Source organism: Stegostoma tigrinum, chromosome 4, assembly GCF_030684315.1.
Source record: "Stegostoma tigrinum isolate sSteTig4 chromosome 4, sSteTig4.hap1, whole genome shotgun sequence".
NCBI classification, from domain to species: Eukaryota; Metazoa; Chordata; class Chondrichthyes; order Orectolobiformes; family Stegostomatidae; genus Stegostoma; species Stegostoma tigrinum.
The window spans coordinates 43,476,072-43,497,076 of NC_081357.1; the positions used below are offsets into that span (position 1 = coordinate 43,476,072).

General features: G+C 41.0%; 1 protein-coding gene across 6 annotated transcripts in view; it reads right to left on the minus strand.

Annotated features, from left to right (window-relative positions):
• The window catches only part of hbs1l (HBS1-like translational GTPase), a 167,069-nt gene that overhangs the window by 132,612 nt on the left and 13,452 nt on the right, over positions 1 to 21,005 (minus strand). For 3 of the 6 annotated variants that reach the window (XM_048530877.2, XM_048530872.2, XM_059645309.1), the window contains exons 2-4: positions 19,842 to 19,907; positions 13,519 to 13,662; positions 3,118 to 3,312 (exon numbers count right to left, since the gene is read on the minus strand). In XM_048530877.2, coding sequence (XP_048386834.1) covers positions 3,118 to 3,312; positions 13,519 to 13,662; positions 19,842 to 19,907 — 405 coding nt within the window. Of the gene's footprint in view, positions 1 to 3,117; positions 3,313 to 13,518; positions 13,663 to 15,038; positions 15,137 to 17,148; positions 17,192 to 19,841; positions 19,908 to 21,005 lie in introns of those variants that run through there. The other 3 variants (XM_048530873.2, XM_048530875.2, XM_059645307.1) reach the window with 3 other exon arrangements.

The window sequence follows — 21,005 nt, forward strand, 5'->3', positions numbered from 1 at the left end:
ACAACAGGTCTAGCAGCATCTGCAGGCAGAAAATAGAGTTAATGTCTCAGGTCCAGTGATCTTTCTTCGGAACAATTTTGAAAAATATCTGGAATCACTGCTCACCATTGATTGTCAGAAAAACCCATCTGGTTCACTAATATCCGTCAGGGAAGAAAATCTGTCTGTCTTCATCTGGTCTGGCCTACATGTGACTCAACAGCCACAGCAATGCAAGTGACTATCAACTGACTTCTGAAATGGCCAGCAAGCCACTTGTTTGTAACAACTGCTGTGAAACTTCTCAACAAGGAAAGAGAGCTGGACGGACCACGCGATATTCACCTAGGCACCAAAAACAACAATGGCAAAAACTACTCTGTCAACTCTGCAAAATCCTCCTTACTAACGTCTGGGGGATTAGTGCCAAAATTGGGAGAGCTGTCTCCCGCACAACATGAAGCGACAGCCTGACTCACGGATTTATACACTGCAGACAACTTCCCAGACCCAACATCACTACCCCTGGAAAAATCCTGTCCCCCAGCAACACAGACCCAGGAGAGGTGACAGCACAGTGGCAAACAATCGGGATGAAGCTGCCCCAGCAGTCCTCAACAATGACTCTGGTCCCCATTAAGGAAACCTGGGTGAGGAAAGTGTCCGATGATTACCCATGCATTGTCCTCCCTCGGCTGTTGAATCAGGAGGAACCACTAAGGATGGCAAGGGTGCAAAATGTGCTCTTGGTTAGGAATTTCAATGTTCATCACTGATTGCCCTGGCCAGGTCCTAACCGAAATCACTGCTAGACTGGTTCTGCAGCAGGTGATGATGTCACCAACATGAGGGAAGAACATATTTAACCTCACCCTTACCTATATGCTGGCTGCAGATGTACCTGCCCACAACTGTACAGTTAAGAGTGACCACTATACAATCTTTGGGGAGACGAAGTCCCGCTTCCACAATGAGAATACCCTCCACCATGTTACGTGGTACTATCACGCTAAATGGGTCAGACTTTGAACAGATTTAGCAACTCAGGACTGAGTGTTCATGAGGCACTTTGGGCCACCAACAACTGTAGATTCATACTCCAAAACCATCTGCAACCTCATGGCCTAGCCTATTCCCCACTCAACCATTACCTTCAAGCCAAGGGATCAACCCTGTTTCAATAGCGAGTGCGGCAGGGTATACCAGGAGCAGCACCAGGCATACCTGAAAATGAGGTATCAACCTGGTGAAGCTACCAAACTGGACTAAGTACATGCCAAACAGCATAAGCAACAAGTACAGACAGAGCTAAGCAATCCCACAAACAGATGATCAGATCCGGGCTCTGTCATCCTGCCACATTCAGTCATGAATGGTAGTGGACAATTAAACAACTCACTCGGGGAGGTGGCTCCTCAAATATTCTCATCCTTGATGATGGAACAGCTCCGCACATCAGTGCAAAGGATAAGGTTGAAGTATGCGCAGCAATCTTCAGCCAGACATGCCAAATGGATGATCCATCTTGGCCACCTCAAGTGGTCCAAAGCAGCACAGATGATAAAGTGCCAGTAGTATAACTGTAGTGTGGGATTACTCAAAATAAAATTCACAAACTGTTGTGCTGCAGAAAAGTAGGTATTAATTAAACACAAAAGTCAGGAAGATATACCTATCTATTCATCTGGCAGGCTAAAACTCACACCTGGGTTTTATAATTTCTGCACTACCATGCAGTGTCACAGTTTCATATGCATGGTGAAATCCAACATGAAAAAAAATGCCAACCTACTGAATTAGCCAAGTTTCATCTTTGCCCACAGAATCTTCACTCAGTTTTAGAGTTACATGATGGCTCAGATCATCAGAAATCTCATTATGGGCCCCTTTTTAGAACTCAGAATAGTATAGCACAGGAACAGGCCCTTTGGCCCATGATATTGTGCCGAACATGATGCCAAATGCAACTAATCCTTCCTGCTTGTCCATGGTCCATATACTTCCATTCCTTGCATATTCATGTGCTTGTCTAAAATCCCTCAAATGCCCTTATCTGTGGCTCCACAACAAACCCGGCTGAGCATTCCATTCACCTAACACTGTGTAAAAACCTTGGCCCTCACGCCTCAAATGCATGTCCCCTAGTATTAGATATTTCAACTCTTTGGAAAAGATTTTCACTATCAACCCTACCAATGCATCTCATAATTTAATACACTTCTATCATATCTTCCTTCAACCTGTGCCACACCAGAGAAAACAAGTGGCATATTTTTTGAGCCTCTCCTTATAGCTCATACCCTCTAATCCAGGGAGCATTCTGGTAAATATCTTCTGCACCCTCTCCAAAGCTGCAAATGAGGTGACCAGAATTGAATGCAATACTCTGAGTGTGGACAAATCAAAGTCTTGTAAAGCTGCAACATGGCATCCCGAGTTTTATACTCAATTCCCCGGCCAATAAAGACAGGCATGCCATACTCCACCTTTACCACCCTGCCTGCTTGTGTAGACACTTTCAGGGAACTATGGACTTGAACCCCTTTTTCTGAATGACATTCTGATGTGGGATCCTTCAGAACGGACTCGGCACGGGAATCCTCAGAGGAGCACAAAATCCACATAGAAACTACTTTTTTTATAGCACTAGCTGCAGTTTTCTGGTAAGCAAAGAGTTTAAACATGCCAAATGTTCTGCGAAAAGCCACAGTCAAGTCGGGGGGGGGGTTACACTAATAGTAAGCAGTTGGGTCATTGGGTCTGCTTGGGGCATTTAAGGGTTTCAATTATACAGTTACCCAAGAGAAGAGCAGGGTTTTTGCTGTCTAACACTTCCTGGGTAACTATCTTGGTTAGGTAGGTCAGACCTGTCCAACATCACAGACTCCAACTGAGATTCTTTCTCGTAGGATACCAGGAAATAGGGGAACTGTTCATCATAAGCTTAACCTCCCAAGTAATTCCTAGGGAATCCATGCTTTGGGACTTTGAAACAGTACTAGGGCACAACTTCAGGTGTTTGTCTGGTCTCTCACCATCTGGAGACCAAAACATCTGGACTAATACTTTGCTGTTTCCTTTAATAAATGAGGCAATTAAAACACATGCAACCTAAAATAACCTAAAAGATTCACATACCTACTATGGATTTCCGTGTAGGGACTGTATTCTGAATCTTTCTTTTTGTTTTTTGATGGGAGTCCTCAGATAGCACAAGGTCCAGGGCTTTACGTGCATCATACTGACTATTCAGCACAGCATTGACCATGACTTGATCTGATACAGATTCCCTCAAGACTTCTCGCATTTTATCTAGACAGGATTGAAGACGAGCTGAAACATAAAAAGTCTATTCAGTTAGGTTCCGAGTAAACATACGGCAAGAAAATCAATCACTAATATGGGAAAAAAAATTCATTTGAATGGGTGAATATTTATTCAATTCTTTTTCTAACTTTTTCTTCACCCAAATCCTTAAAAAGCCAATTCTTCAGATGGCTTACTTATGCAACACACTAGCACACTGATGCACAGCACTTGGAAATCATTCTTCCCCCTTAAAAAGTTAAATTCCTCATAAAGCCATTTGGGATAAATTCCATTATCAAAATATTCCACGTGAAAGCAGGGCACTTCATGCAGACAGAGATTTTCTCAGCCAAATTCATTATCATTCACATCTCAGCTGTATAACAGTGCCATTGCAGCTTTATATAATGTTCCTTAACTAGGGGCAGAATTCTAGCTTCTTGACAAGTAAGGCACCATCAGGGAAATCTCCAATGGCCTAAGATCTATAATGCTAGCGAGTTTTGAGAAGATTTGTAGCTCAGGTTGAGTTTCTGGATGTGAGTTTGCTCGCTGAGCTGGAAGGTTAGTTTTCAGACGTTTCGTCACCATTCTAGGTAACATCATCAGTGAGCCTCCGACGAAGCGTTGGTGTTATGTCCCGCTTTCTATTTATCTGTTTAGGTTTCCTTGGGTTGCTGATGTCATTTCCTGTCCCAAAACAGGAAATGACATCACCAATGTAGGAAATGACATCACCAACCCAAGGAAACCTAAACAGATAAATAGAAAGCGGGACATAACACCAGCGCTTCGTCGGAGGCTCACTGATGATGTTACCTAGAATGGTGACGAAACATCTGAAAACTAACCTTCCAGCTCAGCGAGCAAACTCACATCCGTTTATGATTCTGTTAATTTAGAAAGTTACTTTTATTTAATTCACTTTTTTTGGTTCCCGTCGTTGGCAAAAAAATTTTCCATACTTGACAAATTGAAGATCTGCTCGAGTTGCAGCCAATTATCATTATGAGCCCATGCGCAAGAACGTGCAAAAAAGCAGTTTGAGAAAAAAAAATGTATTTTTATAGCAACTTCAGCACTATAAAACTTGTCAGGATGCACGATAAAAAAAAGATGCCAAATCACTCAACAAGATATCAGGGGAGATTATCAAAAGCTGGTTTAAAGACTTGGGCCCTCTTTTAGTGAGGTGGTAGAGTCCCTACTACTGGACTGGGGGGCATGGGTTCAAGTCCCACTTGTTGCAGAGCTTGTAATAACATTTATGAACAGGTCGATTAGAAATATAGTTCAAATCTTTAGAAAGTAACTTAAAAATAAGGAAAGGATGCTGGAGTGACTTGGGGAAGGAATTTCAGACCTTAAGATCTAGCACAACCACCTAATGAAAGTAATCAAAATCAGTCCCACTCAACAGGCTGGATTAGAAAAGGAGTGCAGAATTCTGAGAGGGTCAGATTAGATTAAAGAAATTTAGAAGAGTGAAATCACAAATGTATTTGGAAACAAGGATGAACATTTTAAAATCAAGGCATTGCTTAACTTGAAGGTAACGTAGCTCGACTGGTACAGAAGTGAAGGGTGACTGGAATTTAGTGTGAATCCAGTCAAAAGGCAGGATTTTGGACGACTTTATCTTTATGGAAGTTAAAATATAGAGACTAACCAAAAAATTATTACAAGAATCAACTCTACAAACAAAGATATGGATGAGGTTTCTGGCAGACTCCAGAAGTATTATGAAATATCTGTGGAAACAGATACAGTCGCAAGCTGAATTTGGGATCAAATATAACAAAGTTTACAAACAGCCAAGTACAGCTTCAAAATGTTGCCAGGGAAAGGTATGAATTCAATGATCAGGGAACAGAGACGGTGCTGGGTCCAAACACAATGCTTTCAGGCTTCACATTATTAACTGAGCATGAATTTGCTGCATCTACTACCAGAAGTTGAATAAGTAGTCTGACAATACAGAGACAGCCAAGGAGGAGAAAGAAGTGTTGTGACGTTGTCATCACTGACATACATCCAAAAGGTAATGTGTTAAATAGATGCAAATGGGCCTTGTAGTTCTCACTAGTGTGATTCTCGTCGCACTGTTCAACACTTGGTTGGAGAATTAGACTGACCTGTCTTGATACCAAGAATCCCATTTTGGCTGATCTCATCCAATTTTCTCAACTGACTAATGAGATCCTTACAGGTAGCATGGTGACTGAATGGTTAGCACTGCTGCCTCACAGCACTGGGGATCTCTGTTCAAATCCAGCTTCAGGCAACTGCGTAGAATTTGCACATTTTCCCAGTGTCTGTATGGGTTTCTTCTAGGCACTCTGGTTTCCTCTCATAGTCCAAAGGTGAGGTGGATTAACCATGCTAAATTGCCCGTAATGTGCAGGCTAGGTGGATTAGCCACAGGAAATTCAGGGTTACAGAGATAGAGTAGGGGGTTGAATCTGGGTAGGATGTTCTTCAGAGAGTTCATGTGGACAGATTTAAGGCTTGTTTTCTGAGAAGCAGCAATGACAACAGATTTAAATGAGATATCAGAGGAGAGAAAATCATCAACAACATGGGAAAGTTGGACAGTCAGTAGTTTGGCAAGTCAGGTAGAAAAAATTTGAAGTCAGTCTCTCTTAGACAAGATGAACTTGGAGAGGGAACAGGATAGAAATCAGGCAAAGGCAGAATTTTACAATAGGTTTAGCCTGGTAGTTAGGGGGAAGGGAGATAAATGGCAGAAGCAATAGATCAAATGGTCTGAGACTTCGTGTCAAAGAAGTCCATGAGATATTTACTTTGCTGTTGGATATAAAATTGGAGGAGTTGGGAGAGAGATGTTTAATGCCCCTGTTGATAACTAACCTCTGCTCTGTGCCCTCCAGAATAGCTCACTCAAATCACAAACACATCACGTGGGTCAGAAAGCATGCAAGAGAAAAGCCTCTAGCTTCGAACTTACAAAATTCATTAAGAGGTAAGAGACAGAAAGTAGGGACAACAGTAAAGAACCCTAATTGCCATAATGCTATTATCAGTATCCCCAAGGATTTAATTATACCCCGGGAGATCAGAGGAACAGAGTTGCATACACAAATTTGCTGAGGCCAAGTTAGGTGACACAGTAAACAGCACAAATGAAAGCAGCAAGTTTCTACTGAGCTCAATTGCTTAAATTAATCAAAATCTATGGCAAATGAAGTTCAATTTTGTCAAGTATGTGATTATCCATTTTGGGAAAGAGGAAGTCTCACTATTTCGAAATGGCAAGCCAACAACCAACAAGGAGCAGAGAAAAGAGACTGAGTGTAAAAATCAGAAGCACTTATTCAAAAGGCATAGAACGGTTCCTGAATGTTGAATTTTATTCCATTGTGAATGGAAATTATACTAGTTAAGTAATACTCTAGTCAGACTTTAAAAAGAACACTGCACCCAATACAAAGCACCAAACATCAAAAAGAACATAATAAAAACAAAACAGGATGTTTCAAAACATCTGAAATAAAAACAGAAGGTTCTGGAAAACCTCTGCAGGTCTGACGGTATTTGAGGACAGAGAAACAGAGTTAACATTTCAAGTTCAATGTCTCTTGTGCAGAACAGATCTACCCCGAGGAAGATTATATTTGGTACAGAACGGCATAACCCAAAGTACTCTTCTTTAATTCAACTATTTTAGCACCAGTATGAGGAAATATTGCTCAGTTTGGGTTTTTGCTCCTTTGATCATGGAAAATTAAAGGATGATCCAGTTGAGGTGTTTAAGATGTTGACAGGAAAGACAGGAACTACTTCCTTTCATAGAAGAATCCAGAACAAGGGAACATATTCTTAAAAACAGAGCCCGGTGTTCAGGTGCAATGTCAGGAAGCACTTCCTTATTACAGTGAGCTGTAGGAATGTGGAAGTCTCCATCAAAATCCTGGTTGAGGCTAGGTCATAGGATCAACAAAATTCAGAATTCAGATAAATAGATTTTTTGCTCGATAAGGCAATTAGGGTTATAGATCCAAGGTAGGTTGGTGCAATGAAAATATGAGTCGTCCATTGTCTAAATAAATGGTGGTATCACCATGTTATGCTGTTATAAGTAGGTCATAGAGTCCATTGAGTTTGCTCCACCATCTAATGAGATCACAATTGATTTGATACTCCTCAATTCCACTTCCTTTTCCCCCATAATCGTTGATTCCTTTACAGATTAAAAGTCTACCTCAGGCTTGAATACACTTAATGACACAGCCTCCACAATAAAGAGTTCCACAGATTCACTAGTCAGGAGAGAAGAAATTCCTTACCAGTTTCAAATGGGAGAACCCTTTTTCTGGGTTAAAGCCCTCTGATTCTGCACCACCCCACAAGGTAAAATAACCTCTCCTGCATCTAATCTGTATAGCTCTCTAAGAATCTTATATATTTCAATCCGGTCACCTCTCATTCATTTAAATTCCAATTAACAAAATCCCCAACCTACTCAGGTTCAACTCGTAAAACAGTAACTCCATGCCTGAGCTCATTTGACAGCAATAAAAATGATGGAGCAACATAGGACTTCAAAGCAGAAGTCACTTAGTCTTTCAAAACCTGCTCCACCATTCGATAAGATCTTGACTGATCTGGTTGGAGTTTCAACTCAGCCTTTCCATCTGCCCCCTCTCCATAACTTTCAACTTCTTTGTCAAACAAAAATCTACCTCAAATAAATTTGAAGACCCAGCTTCCATTATCTTCTGGAGGAGAGAATTCCACATTCTAACAACCTTATGGAGAGAAAAATAATTCTCATCTGTCTTAAAAGGCATATCTTTTATTCTTAAGTATATTCCCTCATTTAAGCTTCCTCCACGAAAGGAAACATTGTCTGCGTAACCATGCTACCCAATGCATTCCAGATCTTTTACGTTTCAATAATATCACCTCATCATTTTAAAATCCAATGGTCACAGTCCTAACCTATTTAATCTTTCTTCACAAAACATGTACTTTATCTCATGAATAAATTGAGTGTTCCTTCTTTGATTTTCTTTTAAACCAATTACATTCTTTTTTAGATGATGAAACCAAAACCGTACATATATTCCAAACGTGGTTTCAACAATACATTGTATCTTTGCAGCAAAAATACCTATTTTCACATTCTATTCCACATGGCATAAACATCAATATTGTTTGCCTTCCTAATCACTTGCTGCACCAACCTATTAACATTGTGATTCATCTACCAAGACACCCAAATCCCTCAATCACCAAGTTCTGCAATGTCTCTCCATTTAAATAGTATACTGCCTATCTATTCTTCCTTCTTAAGTAGCTCAGCTGACATTTACCCATCGTATCCCAAAGATCTTGAGGCAACAAAAGAAAAGGGTGGATGGTATATTTTGGTTGAATTCTTTAAGTGAAGATTAGGTCAAAACAGCAAGTTAACAGGGGAGATGAAGAGGGAAGCAAGACTGGCAGAGACAAAGTGGAATAGAACGGCAGTTAACATAAAAGTGATCCCAAAAAATCTTCTACTGGCGTGAATAATAATGGTATAAAGAGATGAAGTGGGTCCTACTAGGGACAAAAAGAGGAGCTGGGAAAGGCAAGAATGCTCGGTATATACACTTTAAGTTTTACCAAGGAACAGAATGCTCATAGAATCTTGGCAGTAGAGATAAATGGAGAGAGTGAAAATAAGAGGAACGATGTACTGCAAAGACTAGCAATGCAGGATAAGATACCTGGTCCAGATGATTTGTATCTGGGGGGTAAAAAGTCTGGAATTAAGAATCTACTGATCACTATGAAATCATTGCCGATTGTCAGAAAAACCCATATGGTTTACTAATGTCCTTCAGGGAAGGAAATCTGCCACCTTCACCTGGTCTGGCCTACATGTGACTCTAGACCCACAGCAATGTAGTTGACTCTTAAATACCCTCTGAAATGGCCTAGCAAATACTCCGTTGTACCAGTCACTCCAAAGTCTCAAAGAAATGAAACTGCACAGATCACCCGACATTGAACCAGACACTGAAAAAGACAACAGCAGAAACAGCCCTATTGACCCTGCAAAGTGCACCTCACTAACATCTGGAAGGTCAGTGTCAAAACTGGGGGACCTATCTCACAGATTAGTTAAGCAACAGCGTGACATACTCTCAGAACTGTACCTTCCAGACCATGTCCCAGACACCACCAACACCATCCATGGATATGCCTTGTCTCACCGGCAGGTCAGGCCCAGAAAGGTGGTGTACAGAGGGATACAGTCAGGAGGGCAGTGTTCTAGGAGTCCTCAACATTGACTCCAGACTCCATAAAGTCTCATGGCTTCAGGTCAAACACAAGCAAGGAAACCTCCTGCTGATTACCACATACCATCCTCCCTCAGCTGATGAATCAGTACTCCCCAATGTTGGACAACACTTAGAGGAAGCACTGAGGTTGGCAAGGGCGCAAAATGTACTCTGGGTGGAGGTGCTTCAATGTCCACCACCAAGAGTGGCTCCGCAGCAGTACAATTGATCAAGTTGATCAGGTCCTAAAGGACATAGCTTGGTCTGCAGCAGGTGGTGAAGGAATAACATACCTGAGATCATCCTTACTAATCTGTCAGTTGCAGCTGCATCTGTCCATGACAGTATCGGTACGAGAGACTATTGCACAGTCCTTGCGGAGACGAAATCCCGCCTTCACACTGAAAATAACTTTCATCGTGTTGCGTGGCACGATCGCCATGCTAAATGGGACAGACTTCGCACGGTTCTAGCAACTCAAGACCGGGCATCCACGAGGCGCTGTGGGCCATCAGCCGCAGCATAATTATACTTCAGCACAATCTGTAACCTCATGGCCCTGCATATCCCCCACTCAACCATTACCATCAAGCCAGGGGATCAACCCTGATTCATTGCAGAGTGCAGGACAGCATGCCAGGAGCAGCACCAGGCATACCTGAAGATGAAGCATCAACCTGGTAAAGGCACCAAACAGGACTACTTGCATGCCAAACAGCGAAAGCAGTAACTGATAGACAGAGCTAAGCGATCTCACAACCAACAAATCAGATCAAAGTTCTGCAGTCCTGCCACATCCAGTCATGAACAATTAAACAACTCGCTGGAGGTGACGGCTCCACAAATATCCCTATCTCAATGATGAAAGAGCCCAGCACATCAGTGCAAAAGATAAAGCTGAAACATTGGCAACAATCTTCAGCCAGAAGTACCGAGTAGATGATCCATCTGTCTCCTCCAGTAGTCCCCTGAATTACAGTTACCAAATTTCAGCCAATTCGATTCACTCCACGTGATATCAAGAAGTGGGTAGAGATACAAAGGCTACGGGCCCTGACAACATTCCAGTAATACTACTGAAGACTTGAGCTCCAGAACTTGCTGCTCCCTCACCAAGCTGTTCCAATACAGTTACAACACTGGTACCTACCCGATAATGTGCAAAGTTGCCCAATATGTCCTGTACACAAAAGGAAAGGCGAATCCAACCCGACCAATTACTGATCATCAGTAAAGTGAGGGAAGATGTCATCAATAGTGCTATCAAGCAACACCTGCTCAGAAATAACCTGCTCAGTGATGCCCAGTTTGGGTTCTGCCAGGGCCACTCAGGTCCTGACCTCATTCCAGTTTTGGTTCGAACACAGACAAAAGAGCTGAATTCCAGAGGTGAGGCGAGAGTGACAGGCCTTGATATCAAGGCTGCATCAAGGAGCCCTAGCAAAATTGGAATCAATGGGTATCAGGGGGCAAATGCTCCAGTAGTTGGAGTCATATGTGACACATAGAAAGATGGTCATGGTTGTCAGAGGTCAATCATCTCAACTCTAGGGCATTTCTGCAGGACTTCCTCACAGTCGCATCCTAGGCTCAACCATCTTCAACTGTTTCATCAAGACCTGGCTTCATCATAAGGTCAGAAGTAGGGATGTTTGCCGATGATTGCACAATGTTCAGCACCATTTGTGACTCCTCAGATACTGAAGCAGTTCATATTCAAATGCAACAAGATCTAGACAATATCAAGGCTTGGGCTGACATGTGGCAAGTGACACTTGCACCACACAAATGCCAACTACGACCATCACCAATAACAGACAATCTAACCACTGTCCCTTGACATTCAATGGCGTTACCATCACTAAATCCCCCACTATCGACATCCTGGGCATTATCATTGACCAGAAACACAACTGGACTCACCACATTAACACAGTGGCTACAAGAACAAGGCCAGAAGCTTGGAGTACTGCAGCAAGTAACTCACCTCCTGACTCCCAAAAGCCTGTCCACCATTTACAAGGCACAAGTCAGGAGTGTGACGGAATACTCCCCACTTTCCCAGGTGAGTGCAGCCCCAACAACATTCAAGAAACTTGGCACCTTCCAGGCAAAGCCGCCCGCTTCACTGGCACTATTTCCACAAGCATTCACTCCCTCCACCACCAACTCTCACTATCAGCAGTGCGTACCATCTTAAAGATGCACAGCAGAAATTCATCACAGATCATCAGACAGCACCTTCCAAACCCACAAGCATTTCCACCTAGAAAGACAAGAGCATCAGACATATGGAAACATCGCCTCCAAGTTCCACACCATCCTGACTTGGAAATATATCGCCATTCCTTCACTGTCACTGGGTCAAAATCCTGGAAATCTCTCCCCAGTAGCATTTTGGGTCAACACACAGCAGTTCAATTCGGCAGCTCACCACCACATTCTCAAGGGCAACTAGGGATTGGCAAGAAATGCTGGCCAGCCAGCAACGCCACGTCCCACAAATGAATAAAGACAAACTGCATTTAAGGTTGCTATAGGACGTAAAAATGGAAATAGGTGAAGAGGTTGCCATAATCCTCCGATCTTTTCATATAGTGGGGGATTTGCCATAGGCTGGAGACTTGAAAGTATGGCCCCTTCTTGAAGAAAAGGGTAGTCTTAGAAATACAGGCTAGTTACTCTGACAACAGTGCTGGCTAAGGTTTCAGCAACAGAAGTCACGGGAGGGAAAGAAATCAGCAAGCACCTAGAAAGATTCAAGTCATTTAAGGATGGCCAGCATGAATCTGTAAAATGAAAATCATACATGATTAATCTCACTGAATTCTTCTAATAACGTAACACTGAAGGACGATAAAAGAAATGCAGTAGATGCTGCATTCTGTTATCAGGAAAATGTCAGAAACTAATATTAAAGATGGTACAACAGGGCACTTACGCAATTGCAAGGTTATCAGGATGTCAACAACGGTTTTATGAAAGGGAACTCACATTTGATCAATCTACTGGAGTCCTCCAAGAAGATAACATGTGCTATAGATAAAAGAAAACCAGCAGATGTACTTCAATTTCCAGAAAGTGCCATATCAAAGGTTACTGCAGAAAATAAAAACTCACAGTGCAGTGGGTAACATAACAGTATGCATATCTGGCTGGCTATCAGATAATATTTTTAAGACAAAGATAGATCAATTATTAGTAAGCAAGGTGATGGAAACGTTATTAGGGATAAGCAGAAATATGGTTTTGAGGTTATAATCATACCAGACATGATCTTATTGAATAGCACAGCTGCTTGAGGGGCTGAATGACCTACTCTCATTCCTTGTTCACGTAGTGCCAGACTCAACGGCTAAATTGAATACTGCTTTTGTAAACTTAATCCTTACAAGCTTGAAGACTGATCTAATCAACTGCATTAAAATAACAATGGGATTTGATAAGTGTAAATAAACAATCATTTGAAAGCAGAGATTGGCAGGAAAAAAGCAGCATAAATTTTAAAATCAGAGCCAGGCCAGGAGTGAAATCAGAAAACTACATTTTTTTTCCATAAGGATAGTGCAGTTCTCTTTCCTGAAAATCTGTAGATAAGAAGGTCTGGTCAAGGCTGTAATGGCTTTATTTTAAAGGGCAGTAGGCACAGATAATACAAAACAGGATTTTCATTTCTGTATTTTTTCTTGGAACATGGCCATCACTGGCAAGGCCAGCATTTACTGGTCATTGCCAGTTACCTTTTAGAGGTGTCGCAGTCCACTTTGTGCAGGCATACCTTTGACACAATTAATGTAAGTTACAATTTTCACTCACTTACTTTGCATTATATATTTAATAGAACATTGTAAAATATATCTGGCAATTGAAAAATGAAAGCCATATTTCAATTGCGTAAAATTGAACTTGCACTGGATGGTACTGTAATTTAGTGTACCTTGATCAACTTCACTTAGTAATGGCTGATTACTGTGGAAAGGCTCCTCCACTTTATCTTCTGCATATTCATCACCTTCTTCCAGAGGTTCCTGTGCAAAGGCTCTTCTGTTGTAATCATCTCGTTTATAAATGAACTGAGCAGCTGCAATGTTAAAGACATACAGATAATCACATAGTTTTCAATGACACTGGGCAACTGTGTGAATAAATAGCTTAATTTGTATAACTACATAAAACCTGTAAATGAGTTATACAGATTTTAATTAAAACCACATGGTCATTCAAAACTAGAAAATATATCTGCTGACTACTCAGTAATTCACTCGCAGCATCCTGTGGTTAAATATTTATTAACATCAGTAGAAATTGCATAAAATCTAAAAATCCATATTAAGTAACTCCTAATAAGATTTGGTAGCAATCAAGAAATATCCTGAAAAACAGAAAACAGTTTGTAAATAAAATGATCTATGCAGTACTTCACACAAGACAGGGATTAAAGGGAAGCCAATGAAGAATGGATTTGTTGAAAGAGGATACTAAAGTGTAAATGGGAAATCATAAACTCATTAGCTTAGCTGCAGTTATTAGAAAATTATTAGAACAGACCACTGGAGGTAACCCACGTTACCAGCCACAATAAGCCAGATATAGGGGACTCACAACATGGCTCTGGCAAAGAAATGCATGTAATATCAATTTTGTTTATTGATTGAGATAACTAATTTTGTTTTAATCATTCCTGAGCTGAGAACACCACTGGGTAGGCCAGCATTTATTGCCAAACCCTATTTGCCCTGAAGAAGATAGTGGTGGACTACACTAATAGGTTACTATGATAAGCTTTTTGTCTTTTGATCTGTTCTTTCATATGATGTGGACATTGCTGGAAAGACTTGTTTTTTTGCCCATCCCTATCTGACTTGAACTGATTGGTGTGTTCGGCCACTTCAGTGGAGTCTAGAATCAACCATTATGCCTTAGGTCTGCAGTCATATGTAGACCAGACAAGGTAAGAGTGATAGATTTCGTTCCCTGAAGAAAATTAGCAAACTAGTTTTATGTTGAAACAGCAAATGATAGTTTTCACAGTCATCATTCCTAAGACTAGCTTCCAAATTTAGATTTTAATAATTGCATTAAATTTCATCATCCGCCACATAGCTAAGGTATTTTGCACTTTTGGATTTTGAGAAGATTTTGAAAAGCTGCAGAACAACGTGAAGAGCAGTTAATAAGCAAATCTATCTTAATGTTCTCAATAAACTGTCTGCAAGTTTACAAATGACAAAGAAAATCTGTTACTGTTAAGATGATCAACATGAAAAACAGATTATAATCCAAATAGATAAAATATATTTTAGACAAAATGGGGCAATGAAATCTAGCAGGTGTAATTTCACACAGATAAAAGTAGCATCATGTACACTGATAGGTCTAATGTCAAGCATGCCCATTGCTGGTCTAGAACAGAAGTTTATCAAGTGGGAAAGTACGCAAATTTCGAAGGTACTCAACCTGCAATGTGGTTATCAGGGTTGCAGTCAAAACTCATAAGCATTTCCACACTACGTGCTTGGATGCACATTGTATCGTGATCAATTTGGACTCCTGGACTGTTTGGTAAAACAAAGTGAATCATAAAAGTGTTATATATGCAATTTATAAAATTATATTCCAAATTGTTCTAATTGTAAGTTCAATTTTACCAGTAATGAGCTTACAGAATACTCTGTTTTTCCCGCTTGTCTAATTTTCTTGCATTCATGGTAGGAAGACCAAAAGAAACCATAAGACATCAGAGCAGATATCAGACCATTTGGTCTGTCGAATCTGGTCTGCCATTCAATCGTAGCTGATAAGTTCCTCAACCCAATTCTCCCGCTTTCTCCTTGTAACCCTTGATCATCAAGAACGTATCTATCTCAGTCTTAAATGAATTCAATGACCTGACCTGCACAGCCTTCTGGGGCAGTGAATTCCATAGATTCACCACTCTCTGGCTGAAGTAGTTTCTCCTTATCTCCATTCTAAAAGGTCTTCCCTTTACTCTAAGGCTGTGCCCTCGGGTCCTAGACTATCCTACCAATGGAAGCATATTCCCAACATTCACTCTGTCCAGGCCATTCAGTATCTGTAAGTTTCAATTAGATCCTCCCTCATCCTTCTAAACTTCATTGAGTATAGTCCCAGACATGCCTCGTCTGTGAAGCTTTTCATTACTGGGACCATTCACATAAACATTCTCTGAACCCACTCCAGGGCCTGTCCATCCTTCCCGAGATATGGGGCCCAAAACTGCACACAATACTCCAAATGTGGCCTGACCAGATCCTTATAAAGCCTCAGGAGTACATCTCTGCTTTTATATTCAAGTCCTCTCAAAATAAATGTCAACATTGCATTTGCCTCCTGACTACTGACATAACCTGCAAGTTTACCTTGAGAGAATCCTGACCTAGAACTCCCAAGTCTCTTTGCACTTCAGACTTCTGAATTTTCTCCCCATTTAGAAAATAGTCCATGCTTTTATTCTTCTTACCAAAGTGCATGACTTCACACATCGGTCCAGAAGCAGTGTCTGCCGATTGGGCTCAACCATGATATCACTCATCCTAACACACATTTTCAGCAGCAGTCCACAGAAATTAGGTGAGAGCAATCTAGATAATGATTTACTTCATGGCCATCAGCTCATTGAAGCCAGTTGTGGTATCAAAGGTTAAGTCAACTGCCTTCTTTTATTCCCAAGCATAATCAATGATGTACATTTGTTAACTGAGTTAGCAAGGAACTCCACGACAAGCAAAATACTTTTGGTGAACTAACATCTTGAAAGCTGTTTATGTTTTTGTAAATTTATTTTATACTTTTTCCTACATTTTTCTGCTTTTGGCTTGGGAGCTTTGACAATTCAGGTGCTTAACTGATATCTAGGAGGATTACAAATATTCCCAAGATTATTACCCCATTCCTCCCAGAGTGATCACCTGACTTACTTATTTTCTCCACAAGATCAGTTCTCAAAAGAAAATACCTCTTTGTAGGAGGAAAGGATTATAAGCTTCATGGGAGTGCCAGACCATGAAAAGAAGTGAAACTGGAAGCTCACAGTCACTCTGGCATTCATAGGATTTGCTGATGGAAACTCATAATATATAACTATTTTTGAGAAAGTGGCTTCTAAAATGGAGGAAAAATGGACTTTCATTTTCAGTTCTGAGATGGTCTGACCTTTTTCCCTAGGTTTAGGGAGTTTTAAACTACAGGACATATTTTTTAAAATGAAAGGAGAAAGTTTTAAAAAGGACATGATGGGCAACTTTTTTTTAAACACAGAGTGGTTCATGTGTGGAATAAACTGCCAGAGGTAATAGTGGATGCAGGTACAGTTACAACATTTGAAAGACATTTGGACAAGTACATGAATACGAAAGGTTTGAAGGGATATGGGCCAAACGCAGGCAGATGAGGCTACTTTAGTTTGGGAACATGTCCAGAGTGGACGAGGTGGACCGAAGGATCTATGCCGTATGATTCTATGACTCTTGAAGGTGAAGTTAATGAAGAGTACCCAAGACATTGAGAATAGTAGAGTATAAAACAAAAAGAATAAGAGCCTGTTTACCTCTCACCTAGAATACTATGTCCAGTGCTTAAGCTTCTTCACACTGTGAGCAATATACAAGATAAAGGAACAAGTAAGGTCACCAAAGGCATCAGTTTTAAATCCCTTATTTATCACAACAAGCTGGGACAGCAGCATCTTTTTACACTAAAATGTTACAGATTTTAATACTTGAACTGATGAAAGAACCAGATCACTTTGAATGACAATCTGAACTGCATGGATTAGAAGAATCAAGGGACTGCACACAGAATTATGCATGCGTGAAACTTAGTTAGATGTTAGGAAGTTTGTCTTTTTGCAGAGTGTGACTGCCAGTAAGTCACCAGCTTCTGTAGCAAATGTGAATTTCTTTGGATATAGAGTTAGAGATATACGGCATCTGATGTACAGGGGTTGGCAAAGTGGCTCAATAGTTAGCACTGCAGCCTCACAGCGCCAGGGACCTAGGTTCGATTCCACCCTTGGCCAACTGTCTGTGTGGAGTTTGCACATTCTCCCCGTGTCTGCGTGGGTTTCCTCCAGGTGCTCCAGTTTTCTCCCACAGTCCAAAGATGTGCAGGCTAGGTGGATTGGCCATGCTAAATTGCCTGTAGTTTTCAGGGATGTATAGATTAGGTGAGTTGCAGGTGGATGGATCTGGGTGGGTTGCTCTGAAGTTTGGTGTGGACTTGTTGGGCCGAAGGGCCTGTTTCCATACTGTAGGGATTCCATGATTCACCAGCATAGAAACAGGCCTTTCGCTACAACTCAATCATGCCGAACAGAAATCCTAAATTAATCCAGTCCCATTTGCCAGCATTTGACCCATGTTCCCCTCAACCCTTCCTGTTCATATACCCATCAGGATGCCTTCTAAATGCTTTAATTGCACCAGCCCCCACCACTTCCTCTGGCAGCTCATTCCATATATGCACCAACCTCATCATGAAAAAGTTGCTCCTTAGGTCTCTTTTAAGTCTTTCCCCTCTAACCTTGAAACTATGCCCTCTAGTTTAGAATTCCTCCATCCTGAGGAAAAGATCTTGTCTACTCATCCTATCTATATCCCTCATTATTTTATAAACCTTTACAAAGTCAGCCCTCAGCCTTCAATGCTGCAGGGAAAACAGCCCTAGTCTATTCAAGCTCTCCTATAGCTCAAACACTCTAGCCCTGGCAACATCCTTGTAAATCTTTTCTGAACCCTTTCAAGTTTCACAACATCCTTTCTATAGCAAGGAGTCCAGAAGTGCATGCAGTATTCCAAAAGTGACCTAACTGATGCCCTGAGATAACAAGGTGTAGAGCTGGATGAACACAGCAGGCCAAGCAGCATCAGAGGAGCAGGAAGGCTGATGTTTCAGGCCTAAAAACGTCAATATTCCTGCTCCTCTGATGCTACTTGGTCTGCTGTGTTCATCCAGCTCTACATCTTGTCAACTCAGATTCTCCAGCATCTGCAGTTCCGACTATCTCCCTAACTGATGCCCTCTACAGCCGCAACATGACCTCCCAATTCCTATATTCAATGTACTTTTACCAATAAAAGCAAGTGTGTCAAATGCCTTCTTCACTATTCTTCCTACCTGGGACTCCATTTCAAGGAACTATGAACTTGCACTCCAAGGTCCTCTTGTTCAGCAACACTCCCCAGGACCTTATCATTAAGTGTATCAGCCCTGCCCTACCCTGACGTGCCTTTCCAAAGTGCAGCACCTCACATTTATCTAAATTAGGGGCGGCACGTTGGCTCAGTGGTTAGTACTGTAGCCTCACAGCACCAGGGACCTGAGTTCGATTCCAGCCTCGGATGACTGTCTGTGTGGAGTTTGCACATTCTCCCTGTGTCTGCGTGGTTTGTCTGCGTGGTTTTCCTCCGGGTGCTCCGGTTTCCTCCCACAGTCCAAAGATGTGCAGGTTAAGTGGATTGGCCATGCTAAATTGCCCGTGGTGTTCAGGAGTGTGTGGGTTATAGGGGAATGGGACTGGGTGGGATGCTTCAAGGGCCAGTGTGGACTTGTTGGGCCGAAGGGCCTGTTTCCACACTGTAGGGAATCTAACCTAATCTAAATTAAACTCCATTTACCCCTCCACGGCCAAACGGCCCATCCGATGAAGATCCTGCTGTACTTTGAGGTAATTGCTCTTTGTTATGACTAATATCCCTGTGCAACATTGATGGGATATTTAGCATAATGGTCACTGATCTCATGATAATATTATCATCACTTTAAGGAACTCCCTAATTTTACTTCTTCCAAGAAGCTGCATGACTGTTGGTGGACAGGAGCACAAAGACTGCTGAGCATAATAATTGGGACTCTTTGGACCATTTACTCTTTCTTTCATCCATAAGGCTTGCTTTTTAATACAGTTTTTTAATTGAATTCAAATTTCACCATCCGCCATGGTCAGATTTGAACTTACGTCCCCAGAACATTAGCTTCAGGTTAAGGATTAATAGTCTAATGACATTACCACTATACCATCAACTCCCATTGGAAATGCTTCTGGAGTTAAAAATGTTTCCAAAAATTCTATTCAAAATCTGTGCATCAGAGCCATTCTAAGTAATTTGTAAAAATAAGAATTTTGATACAAAGAAAAGTCAGTGATGTGCAAAGTCGCCTTCCTCAAATTTTAATGAAAAGGTTACTCATAAGGCTGAGCTTATATAGAAATTGCAAAGAAATAAGCAAACATTAACAAACCTGTTGCTGGAGAAATGCAGTAGTCATCCTCTACAGATTGGCCATAGACATCATCATCTTCAAAGTCTAAAAATAAACACCATTGAGCAACTTTTAGAAATTTTCAAATGATCTGCACAAATACTATAAATAACAGATCACTCCAAAAATTAAACCAACTATTGATTTCCTATATTTTGAAATAATATCAAATTGTCTGTTCAGATCCACTTTACTCTCTAGTGATTCCCATCTGCAGATTTAATTTTTTTTTGAAAAAATGAAATAAAGGATAATTATAGATAAAAACAATACTAGAAAAGCCTTGCCCTCGGCATCTTGTCAGGATGTATAGTAATGAGCAATAAATGTGCTCGACATCCTCATCCATTTCCCATTAACAAATAAAATGTGTTGCTGAATGCAAATTTGGAAGGTCTGGAACTGGAAAAGATGCTACCGTTGCGAGAAGCAGAATCAAAGGATGCCAACGAATGTGTTAAGTAAGTTTGGCCATTTGGTATCTACGAATACTCATGAAAACTAAGGCGCACACAAAAAAACTGGCTGTGTTGGAACAACTGAAATAATGTTTTCACAGAAGATAAATATCTGCCTACAATCTTAGCAGAAATTTTCCCAAATTAATTACCAAACTAAAAAGTGAGGTCACATAAGCTGATCTGGAAATTGTGGTACAAGTTGATCTGACACTATAACCTGCTTTAACAACATCAATAGAGAATTCTTTGTGCCAACATTCATTCCTTTTGCATGGAAGTATTGTATATACTGAGATACATTTCAAGGTGATAGCCCTCAAAGTGCCTCATCTACCAATAAAGAAGTTAGAATATCAATCAAAAGGCATCAGTGAAGACTGATTTTACGCGAACACCCCACCTGCAAGCGTACTTAAAAGCAAAGGATGAAGACCAAGAGCATATATCTTGAAATGCATTTCTACCAAGCCTAGTGACACTGAAGTATTGTTGCCGCACTACAGATCTGCCAACTCAGCAGCAAATGAGCATTAATCAAGACCTTCAGGTCTCCACTGATCCAATAACAAAGCAACCTGGATTTTGCAACAAAAGCAGAAAGTGTTGGAAAAACTCAGTAGGTCTTGTAGCATTTGCAGACAGAAAAACATGAGATAATGTCTCGAGTCCAGTGACCCTTTGT